Genomic DNA, 13,684 nt, shown 5'->3' on the forward strand with positions numbered 1-13,684 from the left:
ATCCCGAAGCGAAGGCGGAAGTAAGTACAAGTGAATCCTCTCGTCTCTCCTGCACAGGCTCCTGCCGTATCAGCTGCATGTCAGTCACGCTTGCACCGAGTTGCTGTCTAATGCAAATCAAACCAGAGGCTGTGAGTCTGAAGCCAGAAGATTTAAACTGAGCATCATATTCAGATCCTCACTCTGTGTTAGAGAAAACATCTGCACATCTTTTTCTTACAGACAGTGTAAAAAATGACCTTGGGTTTTGCAGGCAGCGTCTCAGGGGCAGCACACAAATTAAAAGTAAATAGAATAAAATGTACCTATTAACATATTATTAAACTTCTGGGGGTTAATACTGCCACCAGAGGCACAGGCATCCTTAAAATAGAAAGTGGCCTGTGGTAGAAACATGCAGAGTAAGTCAGAATGCTGTGCAGGGAATCTGGAGGGCTGATATGATTGGTCGTGTGCAAGTGAAGTCAGGGGGAGAATAATTAATGTGTGTGGGGAGAGTTGGGGTAAGAGAGACGTGGTGGGGAGACAGAGAGGGAGGGGAGATGCTCTGCATGGAGAGTGATGCTGTTGCCAGGGAACAGCAACCACATAGAGAGGACCACTGAAAACAGCAGCAGGTTCCATCTAATGGAGTAAAAGGACACAGAGACTGGTGCTCATTTGTTTTTCCCCCCAAGTTGAGGTTAGGTATTTAAAAAAACAAACAGAAAAGCTTCCTCCCCAGAAAGGATGTGGATGCAAGACTGGAACTGAATTAGAGGTAAGGAGGGGGAAATGGTTGTCCAATCAGAGGCTGAGAAAAAAGGGGGAGATAAAGAGTGAAATCATGATGCCAGAGCAGATGCAGCCTCATTTAAGGAATTTTGTGTCTGGGTGGTGTGGATGCAGGAGCTGAGAGGCACTGCTGTCGGCTCGCTCTTCACGGCCAGTCTTTCTCCAACAAAGGTGGCCAGAGGCGGAGGAGACAGGAGGAGGAGGGGGGGTCCATCACAGACAGAGGTGCCCCCTGTCTCCAGACACCTGCTGCTGGCGAGCGGCTGATATTGAGGACACTGTACGACTGTGTCTGTGCACGAGTGTGTGTGTGTGTGTGTGTGTGTGTGTGTGCATGTGAATTAGCCAAAGACAGAGAGCAGGGCGAGGGGGAGATTTCAGCCCGACTGATGCTCCCCCGCAGGCGTGAGGGGATCAGGACTTTCTTCCCTCGCATCTTTGCATCTGTGACCCAGCAGGAGGAGGAGGGAGGACGCACAGGCACGGACCACAGAGAGGGTTTCGAGGGCATCTTGCACCGCTCATGTGAGTCGACGTCCATGCATTTCTGATCTGCTTGCACCTTTTACACCTTGCATGAAAAGGGAAGGCAGTGGGAACATTTGACTCTGTAGTGGTAATGTGCTGCATATGTCTTTTTGCAGCATAAATATTTCAACAAAATATGACTGGAATGACACAGGAACGATGGTTGTAAATGAACAGGGAGTTTAAATGACCTGTGTTGGTTATAGACACATATAATAATATGATATATAATGATATAGATATAGTCCATATTATCACTCGTGTTTGCTTTTTTCCTATGGAAATACTTCCTCTATATAGAACATGGCCGTCCTCCAGCTTATACTCAACCACAAGTGTTGCTGCCAAAACCACTAAAACCAATTTCCACTGTCGTTGGCTCTATGTGTTGCAGCATGGTTGTCATAATCCCACTCCTGGCAGGTTGTACCACATTTTGTCATCACGGTATCAAGTATAACCTCCATCACGGACTGGGAATCCTCCGTCATTCAGACACTGGGGATTTTTATATATAAGCAGAGAAGTACAATAGGACTTTACGTGCAGTTAATCAGCCACAGTTCACCAGCCAGTGCAGAGCTGTACTGCTGTTATTCATGTGCCACCATTGCATTGTGATAATGCAGCTGAATGTCAGCATCAAACCATCGAAATAAAGAGGCAAGAGTGCATCTAGAAACACTATTGATAATGCACGTGTAAACCCATTATTTTTAAATCTATTTTGCTTTGCTGACTATTGTTATTTCCTTAGGGAAGCCATCTTCATCAGCCTTTTTTTGGCTTCTCAATTCCCCTGCACACTGTTTTAACTTTTGTTTCACTCTATAGTTTTTTTAATATATATATATAATGTGCAAATAAACTATATGCCGCATGTTTTTTTCCCCCAAATCTTCATCACTATGTGAGTTCTGGTTTGAACTGAAGATTTTTGCATGAAGCACGAGTGTGAACAGAGATCAAAAAGTCAGTGGCTGCATCAGTCGGGTGGGATTAAGCAGCAGCGAGCAGGGGGATTAAATGGGCTGAAGGTTGTCGTCCACCCTGGCCTCTTGAATTCCAACCAGTAGCGACTTCATATGTAATATTTGACTTTCATGAGAATAGAGCTGCAGAAAATGGGCTCTGTCCGACTCCATCACATGCCTCTCACATGTGCCCCTGTGGGCCGGGGGGAAAAAAACCATGTGACCGTGCAGCATTGGTATCAGCCCCTAAATTGTATTGAAAAATGTTTCATTATTTGGACAGAAACATCCTCCCACAATGCCGACTTTCCCCTCTGCCATCATTTCAAACACGTGTCTCTGTGGTGCAGCCTGTTGTGAGGACACTCATTTCATTTGACAGCTTTCATCTGTTGTAAACGATTTTCATTGAGAAGGGGTTCCTCTCTTCACACCTGCAGGCCCCTGCTCTCCTCTCTGAGGGATGGGCACCACAGAGGCGACTCTACGCATGGAGAACATGGAAGTGAAAGACGAGTGGCAGGATGAAGACTTCCCCAGGTGGGTTCCTTTTTCGTTTCTATTGGTCATCATCTGTTCTGCTCCGTTACTGTCAGATACAGGACTGACGTTGAAGGTTGAGAATATACTGAAGAGAAGAGATGCTTAACGCATCTCTGTGAGCTGTGGGTGTTCATACCATGTGGCACATGTTTACGAATGTGTGTTTGTACACGTACATTTGAGTTTAAAGGTAAATATTTAATTATCTAAGATTAAATATGTAGTTAATTACAGATTGACTGCTAATTACCATTATAGGCTGAGTTGTATGACTCTCAGTCTGGTTTACTTTGTGTAGACTCATTGATATTTATACACATGTGTGCTGTAACTCTACCAAAGACGTTATGTTTTCATCTGTGTTTGTTTGTTAGTCAGCAACCAGTTTTCATGACATTATGCAGATGGTTGTGGTAAAGAAAGAACACAAAGATTTTCTTTAACATTGTGAGACCGGGCAGCTTTTTTTTTAACATTTTCATTCCTTTCTCAGAGAATAAGGATTGAATCTTGATGAAAAAAGCCAGGCATGTTTCATGGACTAATGAGAGTGTGTGCAATCTGATTAAAATGCAATGTGGATCCAGTGGATTTAAATGCGGTTCCATAAGGGGACATACTGGGCCGTGGTGGAGCTAAGTGCTCGAGTGACATTCTGGTTGAAATATTGACACTTTCTATTTTGGGAACTATTTATAGCCTTATGTTGTGTACGTTCTGCTTTCTATGCATTAATAGGGCATTATTTAAACTGTATAGCTGTCCTCGTGTGAAATGATTAGTACAGTAAGCTTTGAGGTCAGGGTGACATTTGATATGATGTTCACAGTGAGAGGCTCTGAAATAGGAAATCTGATCGATGGTCTGTCGCAGCAGGAGAGGAAACTGAGAGAAAGATCATTTATTTACATATATTTTATGTCAGTGCAATCAAACAAAAGCAATTTAGAAATTGCAGGCGTGGTATTTGATGATGAGAGGTTTGAATGAAAATCTTGATGCGCAGAAAAAGAGCAGTCAAAAGGGAGACGTGTGATGCCAGTTGGTGCTGAGCTCCCCTCCTCCCTCCTCCTCATCCCCCTCCTCCCTCCTCCTCCTCGGATGGGAAGCAGGAAGCCAGGGAGCAGGTGCACTGTGGTCTCAGTCTACGTCATGTGACGCAGCAGCAGCCACTGATCAACAACACAGCATCGCCAGGAAAATGGTGGCAGGATTTTTGGTTAAAGGCAGACAGAGGCTGAGGAATATTCAGCAGCAGATGGATTATTGAGGTGTAGCCTCAGAGTGCTGCTCATCCCTCATCAGCTCAGAAGACTGGGAATGGTTCAACAAAGCAAACACAGAGGTGTGTGAGGTTAAAAGGCTCATTTGAATCGGCTCTTGACAAAAGCAGTATCCTCCTGAAGGTAAGCATCATCAGTTCATCCTGATATTGATGTAGCTGCACGACAAAGCAGCCACAAAAAAAGAGATTCTCTTGCTATTGTTGAAAGAATAAACCCCCATCAGTCTGTTGTGTTTAATAGAAAGGGGCTTCGATTCTGACAAAGGAGGTGTTGGACTGTTATTCAGTGCAAGGCTCCTCAGGGAATAGATTCAGACTGTTCAGCTGTGGTTGTGTCTCTGGGCTAAAGCCAGTGTTGTTGGCTGAGGAAGAGCACACACAAACAGACACACACACACACACACACTGTCTCACACTGTGCTCCTGCAGATGGGTGGGAGAAGCAGTTGGCTTTCACAGGAATGCAGCTAAATCTGCCCCCTGCTGAATAACACTGCGCTGTAGCTCCCCGCTGCAGCTCTTTTAACACTTAACTGTACGAGTCTATTTTCAGTCCTGTGGTCTCTTTTGGTGTTTGTTGCTGATCGACACTAAACCACTCATGAAAGGCCATTTGCCATCAATCAATCAAACTTTATTTATAATGCAGCTTCCGATCAAATCAAATGTGATTCAAAGTGGTTTACAGGTGACTGACTAAACGTAGGATGTTAACATTTATTTTAATGGGTAAAAAGGAATGACTTAAACTGACCAGTTCATACCATTAATAATAGAAAAGACAACAATAAAATATAAACAAGCAGTAAAAACAACAAATGAAAAAGTACTCCATAAATTCCTTATAGGCAACTTCTTAAGTATAAGGTCAATAAAACCTAAATATATAAAAATAAATGATAAGGATCAATATAAAAAATTTGGTAAAATAAAAAATTTCATTATTTAAAACAAATAAACTTGATAAAACACTACATTAAAGCCAGACTAAATGGCTTTTTTAAATTCATGTTAAATAATGTGCATAGGTTAATGCACACGCACCCACACACACACACACACACTTATATTAAGAGCAAGATGTTGACCTTTGACCAGGTTGTCAACAGTAAATAACAGAGCTTTGTGGGGACACACACAGACGCCTTCTTCTCCTCTCTTGCACTCGTCTCTTTGTCATTCCTCCCCCTTTCCCCTCCATTAAATTTTCCGCCCTCTGTAATCTTCATCTCTCCCCAAAGAGATGTTAATTACCATCTCTATCCTCTTCAGCTCACAGCTCTTTTTAGTGCTTATAGCCAGATCAGTGACAACATCCATGTCTAATCCTATTCACAATGTTACATTTTGCTGCGTGGACAAAGTCATAGAGACCACAGCAGGTTGGAGAACAGAGAAGAGAGAAAAATAAATCGTATTATCAATATTTATGCTTGCTTTACTTTAATTTTAATTTAAAGTGGCAGACTCACACTTGTTTGGCAGAACTTTGACTTTGTGTTGTATTAGTATACAGTATATTTCATATTGAACCATATATTCTTTTTAACAAGCACAGTCATGGTTGTTTATTTGTGCATGTTTCCCTACAGACCACTACCAGAGTACGGAGACATGGATCCCTCCTGCGGTCTCACAGACAACAGAGGCTGTAAGTGTCACTGACAACTGGATCATCACTGAGGGACGGATGAGTACCTTCATGATTTCAGTTACAGTCTCCTCTCCTCTCCTCTCCTCTCCTCTCCTCTGTAGCTCCCCCTAACTCCCTGAACGTGAGCCCACCTGGAGGAGGAGACGGCGGTGGGTCCTCATCCCACCGTAAACGCCGCACGTTGCTCGCCCCGGACATGAACCTGTCCCTGGATCACAGTGAGGGCTCTCTGCTGTCAGATGACTTCCTGGACACACCGGACGATCTGGACATCAACGTTGATGACATGGATACACCAGACGAGACGGACTCACTGGAGTTCATCACCAACGGCAACGAGTTGGAGTGGGAAGGTCAGGAGTTAAAAATAAATATGCACGCCTGCCAACTATACCTTTTATTCAATTTTATAACTCTGACTCAATATAACTCAGATTCAAGATTATGTTTTCAGGTCATCTGAATACTAAGATCAGTTTCTCATGTAATGTAATATGAATCTATATCTATTATCTAAATCCAATATAATACATAAGAGACTATATATGCTGAGGTTTGTAGAATCAGTGGAATCTTATATGTCATATTTAGTCTTCAGTTCTAATGTTTTAACTGTTTTATTTATTTGGTTCACTTAATCTTAATCTGATTTTACTGTTGGAATTTATTCTATTTAGACCAAGAATGAGTTTTTCAGTGCACAACCCGAACCCAATTCTTTTACAATCTGAAAGCTGTATGCACAGAATGAGGGTGAAACTATATTCACATTTAGGTTTAATCAAAAACTAACAAAACACATACTGATTTCAATCCTCAGGAAGAAACACAAAAAACAAATATAATTTCGTTAAAGCTAGTGATAATTTAATCAATCACCTAAAACCTCTCTTAAAAGGAATAGACAATACATTTTACTTTTGGGACTGTGCAGGCTGTTACATATTAAAGAGAATCATACCTTTTGTGTCTGTTTGTGTTCAGACGACACTCCGGTGGCCTCGGCCAAAGCAGGTCCCGCTAACGGCTCAGGAGAAGTGGACGGAGAGGGGAACACCAACAATGGACGCCTCTGGAGAACAGTGATCATCGGAGAACAGGAGCATCGTATTGACATGCAGGTCATCAGACCCTACGTACGGGTCATCACACACGGAGGTCAGTGAAATCCATTTGATAACTCAATGAAGGCCTTACTCTTTAGTTAAATACAAAGATTAATTTATTCAGTAAAACAAACAACCTTTATTATTAATATATTAATACGTTATTATCAGGTAAACACCAGTGAGACAGACGTAAAGATCTCATCATACCTCAGTTTACTGTTGCTGCTTTAACACTGTCTGTGATTTACTGGATCTTTCTCTCATCAGGATATTACGGAGAGGGTCTCAATGCCATCATTGTGTTCTCCGCCTGTTACCTGCCTGACAGCAGCTGTCCAGATTATCACTACATCATGGAAAACCTCTTCCTGTGAGTTAAACATGGCTGACTTTTACATTTCAAGTACAAGCTTTGATGTCGTACATGAATGGATTATCTATATAAGTATAAGCTCCCAAATCGGAACTTATTGACCTACGTTCACCTTTTGGGAAATCGGACAAACCGTTGTCTAAGTGATCCTTTCATGATCCTTTATCTTTACATACAACCGTTTTGAAGTCAGTGTTTAACAAAGCGCACCTCATCTGTCCTCCAGGTACATGGTGAGCAGCCTGGAGATGCTCGTGGCTGAAGATTATCTGATCATTTACATGAACGGAGCCACGCCTCGCAGTAAGATGCCCGGGATCAGCTGGCTCAAGAAATGTTACCAGATGATTGACAGAAGGTGAGGAAAAGGAGAAGCTGCAGGAAAACAAACTGCTGTGGAGCCATATATGTTCATTTTAGATGGAAAATCTGCCGACTGAATGGACCTGTTATTTGTGTTGTGATGGCAGATTGAGGAAGAACCTGAAGTCTCTGGTCATCGCTCATCCCACGTGGTTCATACGCACAGTCCTGGCTATCTCCAGGCCTTTTATCAGGTGATACACAAAGTCACTAATAACTGTATGGTTAAGATGGGGAATCCACAAATGTCTGTGAACAAGTTAAGATGCTTTTTGTTGTTTTGATCGACGTCCACATGAATTATAGATATCGCTGTCGTACCTAATTAAGACCCTTTAAGTGAATGAGTGCCTTGGACATTGTGGACTGAATATTATCATATTATTTTATTACACAAACTCTTTATGCTACAATTTCAAAGAGGTTAAATGTGTTGACAACTGCCTTTTACACAAAAATATAACAAAAACTGTTCATGGATACATTATCAGTACTATGATGTAACCTATGATTGTGTTGTTGTTTCCTCCTCATCCATCACAGTGTGAAGTTCATGAATAAGATCCAGTATGTCCACAGTCTGGATGAACTGGCCGAGATCGTCCCCATGGAGCACGTCCATGTCCCAGAGTGTGTGGTGCAGTAAGTGTCACTGACCACTAGATAGAGAAGTTGAGCTGCAGGAGTGATAGTCCTGCTGTGTGTCTTCTGTAAAATGATTATTGCAATGTTATTTGAATGAGAGCGAAATTAAATTTATAATGCAAGTTTTTCTGAAAATGGGCTGAGACGGAAGGATTTACTTTGTGAATTCAGGATATTACAGTGTCACTCATTTTCAGATTTGACGAGGAGAGGATTAAAGTCCGGAGGGAAAGGTAAAATAGATCCATGATTTTTTTATCTAATTTCGATAATAGCACTCACTTACATAAAAAATATAATAGCTATACAGAATGACACTCACACTGTCTGTGCCTGCAGGATGGAGCAGGAGCAGAGGCAGCAGGAGCAGCAACACTCAGTCCCTCAGGAGGCAATGAAAAAGTCTGCAAGGTACCAGTCCTCACAGAATTTAATTTCATATTTAACATTTATCTAGTTGGGAAACTGTCTTCATATATGTCTGTGTATTGTTTCTCTCATTTTCAGGCCAAAGTCGGTGATAGTAGATCAATAGTTGTGAGAAGGACAGAACTCTGCAGGTGGGTAGTTTCCTCCACTTCTTTTTATTCTCCACAAGGTGGCACTGTGCTTGGAAATGGAACCTCCACGTTACTGATTGCATTTCAAACTAAATAGTAATTCCACATTCCAGAGTAATGTTTTTATATATTTCAATACAGACACAGGATTTAGAGCAGTGTTACATATTTCAGGACACTTTCTCTTTGGTCTTTGTTAGATTGCAATAATTGGAATAGAATACTTGTAGGAATTCCCTTAAAGTATTTAAACAGCATATTTAATGCTGCTTCAGACTTTTTATGAGCACAAGTTGTGGTATGTGCATGGGAAAGACATTAACACATAAATAAGCTTCAGTTCAACATGTGCTAAAATTGAATATGTGTGAATTTGCAGTGTTATATATAATGCTTAGACAACACCAGTTTGTGTGAGTGTGTGGGTTGGTGCAGGGAGGGGAGTTTTTTACAGTTCCTCCATTGTCAGGGAGGGGTGTCTGCCTAATTGTTGTTTCCACACTTTCCACACTAATGCTCGGTCGTTAGATGATCGTCTAGTTCCTCATTGTTCAGCCACATTGTTTATAAACAAGTCTCATCAGCCTTTCTGAGTGGAGTTTGCATGTTCGTACTTCGGCTTCCTCCCACAGTCCAAACACATTCAGATTGGCTTCAGGTTGACTCTAGGATTGACTGTAGGCTTGACCTTCATAATTAGCAGTGAGTTAATGGATGAATGTTGAGGATCTTTTGGGATCTTTGCTTGAGTTTAATCTAACTTCTTAAGTTTTTCCTGCACACAGCACGAGTTTGTAGTCGATGCAACACACAGTACAAAACCTTGAGGGAGAGCAAATGTCCGAAAAGTTGATGTAACATTTTGTCTATCGGGTCCAAAACAAAGGCAGCGTGATACGAATGGGATTTTCATAGACAGCCACCAGGAGTAAATCCTGTCCACAGCAACATAGAGCCTGAGTGTTAAAGAATCTGAGCTGGTTTGAACCTGCTGGTTTAAGAATACAGTAGTATGCTGTAACTGTCTGTCTTGCTGATAAAGGTCATACGACTGAAATTCCAATGATAGTGTATCCAGTGTATCACAGGGTCAACATACAGAGACAAACAATCATTCACACTCACATTCACACCTAAGCTCAATTTAGATTCTCCAATTAACCTCAGCCTAACCTGCATGTGTTTGGACTGTGGGATGAAGCCCACAGAGTTCCTGGAAAAAAACTCCCCACAGGCACGAGGAGAACATGCAGACTCCACACAGAGAGACCCCAGTCTAGACTTGATTCATTATGTATAACTCAAAAGATATTTCCCTAAAAAGACCAGACGGAGACAAAGTTCATAAACATATTTCTTGGAATTACTAATTTGAATTGGTTAATGTATTTATTTGACTTTAGCCTTAAAAGCAACATGTTTTTGTTATTTTCATCTACAACATTTCCTTTTCTTTGTGCAGGATGTGACTTAAGTGTTGAGCATGAAACCTTTGATTAAGAAGCAGCTTCCTTATTCTACCAACATCCAGCTGAAGATTTGTCCCATCGTCCTCCAGTCGAAACTCTGAGCGCTCCATCTCTATTCCCTCTGCCTGGAACCCTGGAACCATCTTGTTCTTTCTCTGTGAGAGGTGTAGCTATCACTGGGGAAGACGCTGCTCCGCTGAGCTTCAGTACTTTGCAAGAACTGTTTCTTGATGAAAACTGAGTTCATCAGTTCATTACCCTGCTGTGCGGTCTCCCATATTGAAATGTTGCATCATCCTGAGGCTCTATAAGGCGGAAACAAGGACAGAAAATCACTCTACAATAACTAAAACAGTAGAAAGTTGTTATTTTTTATTCCGCAGCTTGTTAATAGTAGTAAATTCACTGCATTACCTTAAAAAAAGCAGATGTTTGTTCGAAATCAAAGTTGTTTTAAGAGTTCTTTGCAACATTTTCATTTGACAAGAGGGAGGTGTGACTTACACCTGAGGGGTTGAATAGAAACTGTGCTCGTGTCTGTGTGACATCACCAGATCACTGTGATCACACACATTTATACTGACGCTGTTGTGTCAATATAATGCAGATATAATAATGATGTTACTCCATTCGATCAGATGCCTTCATCTTTTATTTTTTTGCCACATAGCTGCTGTATAAGTCAAATGCTCTCTTATTGTATTGACATTTTGAAAATGTTGTACTAACACTCTCCGACATATAGGGATCATTTAAAGTTATTCTTCCAGATCCCACAGTTTCCTCTGTGCCCTTCCATCTGTCGTGTGACCTTATGTCATGATGTGCCTCAGTTCTCTGTGTGTTCATAGAGGAAGCAGAGTTTCCAACTGCTGACAAAACCTATAAGAATCATACATGTTTTAAACTATTTGCACATTGATTTGCACATATATCTGTCTATCTTGTGTTGCATGTGGCCACACAACAGATTTCATACATTGCACTGACATGCTTTGGATGTCATTGTTTTGTGTCATACAGCCTACATATTCTGTGTATGGAAAATAGTTTCCCACAAAATACAGAATAATGTGTGAAATCTGTGTGTAAGTGACGGCAGTCAAGACAAAATAGACAGATGTTGCATTTTATGGTTCTTTCACAGAGTTTCTAAAATGTCTACGTTAAGCAGAACATGTCTAAATCATTTATAATAATCTTCATTCTGACAGTGAGCAGGATTTCATTGTTTTCAATTACTTATCATGTGTGTATTAGAAAAAAGGATGTTTAAAATGTACATTTTAATTTAATTCTTCCAGATCATTTGTTGTCAGCTCAGATTGTGGAAACATGTTATCACTGCGGACGATATAGAATAATATGCAGCCTCTTAAAGGAAGGTCACAACTGAGGCATTTGGATCTTAATACAGAGGGATGCCGTTAATGTAGCTTATTCTTATATTCTTCCTAAAACAAGTCTTATTTTGACATGTGCATTTCTTTTTTTGCATGTATAATGCATTATTGAATAGACATTTTCTGGGGTTTCCTTGAATTCTTTCTCGTCTTCAATTTGTTCAGCAATCATCTTATTGTAGCAGGAGGAGAAAGAGATTTTATTTTTGTAAAGAACTGCCTGTATACTGTTGATATGTTTTGCACTGTAGGATTTTGTTATCATAATTTTTAAACTAGAGACTGTGATAGATTTACGTTTAGCTGTGTTTGTGTTGTTGTAAAAAGGAGCATGACTGATATCATGCAGTTGTGTAGCTGTTAGTTCAGCATGGACACACTTAAGTGTCTTGATTAAAAATAATAGGACTCATGAAATATTTGTTTCTAAACAGCTATTTCAATTGTGATGCTCCTTTTGTTCTATTGCCTTTCTGTTGTGGGAATGTTCAAGAAAAGGTTTAAACTTTTCACTTCTCTTCAGTCATTTCTGGATGTGATGATCACAGTAAACCAAACCTGAGCCGTTACATCAAACATATATGATCCCAGTACAGCAGCCATAGCTTGTCATATAAGGAAGGTTGTTCTGTTGATATATTTTTGGCTGAACTGAGTGCCTATTTTTGAGCCAAAAGAAAACCATATTAAGTAGAGGAATGTAAAGTGTAGCCTTTTTTAGTTATTAGGATTTGTAGGTTATCTTAGTCAAGTTAAACCTGGTACCATTGGCAGGGTTTGCTGATGTGACATGCTGTCCTTAACAGAAAAGCACAATGTCTAGATTATTACAAATACTTTGCCTACCATTTGTCTGCTGTAAAATGTTCGCTCGGATTTAAATGGGAAGGATGATTCTTTCTAGGTCGCCATGATTGTTTCTTCCATGTAAATATAAGTCAATAAATTGTTGCTCCCAAATTCTGCTGTGGTGTTTGTTTACATGCTTTCTTCTACTTTTGTCCAGTAAAAGCCAAATATATTTTACTCAAAAAAATAATATTGGACTGTCATGCTTCATCAACTCTAAGATTAACTGAGATAAAATAGTAGTATAATAGTTTATTCATTGAGGTTCATGTGCTCAACAAGACATTTAAACTTTAAACTTTAAACCATAAATGAATCCATCCATATCTCTTATCCTTTGAGGGATGTGTGAGGAGCTGAAGCCAATCCCAGCTGACTTTGGTCGAGAGGCGGGGTACACCCTGTACAGGTTGCCAGTATATCAGACAGGCTGACATATAGACAAACAACAAACAGCCATGTAATCAAATTACAAACATTGTTGTTACACATTCATCTCAACAGTGCAGCCACGGTATTGAGCAGTAAAATACACGGGTTCATTACACAGAGCAGCAGAGAATCTGTTCATATGAATGAGGTAATGCCTGTTTCCATAATAAAGCTCATTAGGGCCCGAGCACCTAAGTTCTTACTTTACTAAATTACTAAATTCTTTTCATTCCTCTTCTATGGTTTGAGGTTTGGAACAAATGTTGTCTCCTGGAGGTTCAGACTGGAGATCGGCACCAGTGGGTTTTTATCCTCTTCAGTTGAGCTTCAAACCAGAGGTGTCTGGGACCTCGGGTCCAGGGTCTGGGACCTCGGGTTCAGGGTCTGGGACCTTGTTTTGCATTGTTTCTCACAAGGGAAGATCCTCAGTGATGATATTACAGTACTAATTACAGTGCGACGGTGTTGTCTTTTCTGTGTGAAGCCACCACTTCCAGAGATGCTGAGACAGGACTGTGGTCATGTTTGACTTCTGACTGCGCAAAGCAGCCTCACCTCAAAGCCCCAAAAATGTTGTTTCTTGGATTCAGAGAATGCTTTGACATCAAAGATGATGTGAAAGGTCATCACCGGTCAACCAACCAACCTTCTCCTTTACACACTAACACGTCATGGAGCGCCTCTGACCTATGACCTCTGACGCCTGTAACATAGAAATCATAT

At 40.8% G+C, this 13,684-nt stretch overlaps 1 protein-coding gene across 4 annotated transcripts; it reads left to right on the plus strand.

Moving 5' to 3' along the window:
- The first annotated feature begins 583 nt into the window (after window positions 1–583).
- Window positions 584–11,125, plus strand: atcaya (ATCAY kinesin light chain interacting caytaxin a). 4 transcript variants are annotated; one of them, XM_034582551.1, is made up of 14 exons: window positions 584–760; window positions 889–1,299; window positions 2,717–2,816; window positions 5,697–5,755; window positions 5,860–6,111; window positions 6,743–6,916; window positions 7,135–7,237; window positions 7,467–7,598; window positions 7,711–7,797; window positions 8,147–8,245; window positions 8,446–8,481; window positions 8,588–8,659; window positions 8,756–8,808; window positions 10,271–11,125. In XM_034582551.1, the coding sequence occupies exons 3-13, from the start codon at window positions 2,740–2,742 to the stop codon at window positions 8,781–8,783; spliced, it is 1,119 nt and encodes a 372-aa protein (XP_034438442.1). In that variant the 5' UTR covers window positions 584–760; window positions 889–1,299; window positions 2,717–2,739; the 3' UTR covers window positions 8,784–8,808; window positions 10,271–11,125. The 4 variants fall into 4 exon arrangements, with proteins under 4 accessions (XP_034438442.1, XP_034438444.1, XP_034438443.1 ...); XM_034582553.1 differs by having other exon boundaries at window positions 946–1,299; XM_034582552.1 differs by lacking the exon at window positions 584–760 and having other exon boundaries at window positions 851–1,299.
- Window positions 11,126–13,684: the final 2,559 nt, after the last annotated feature.

The sequence above is a fragment of the Hippoglossus hippoglossus genome, chromosome 4 (assembly GCF_009819705.1).
Source record: "Hippoglossus hippoglossus isolate fHipHip1 chromosome 4, fHipHip1.pri, whole genome shotgun sequence".
Lineage (NCBI taxonomy): Eukaryota > Metazoa > Chordata > Actinopteri > Pleuronectiformes > Pleuronectidae > Hippoglossus > Hippoglossus hippoglossus.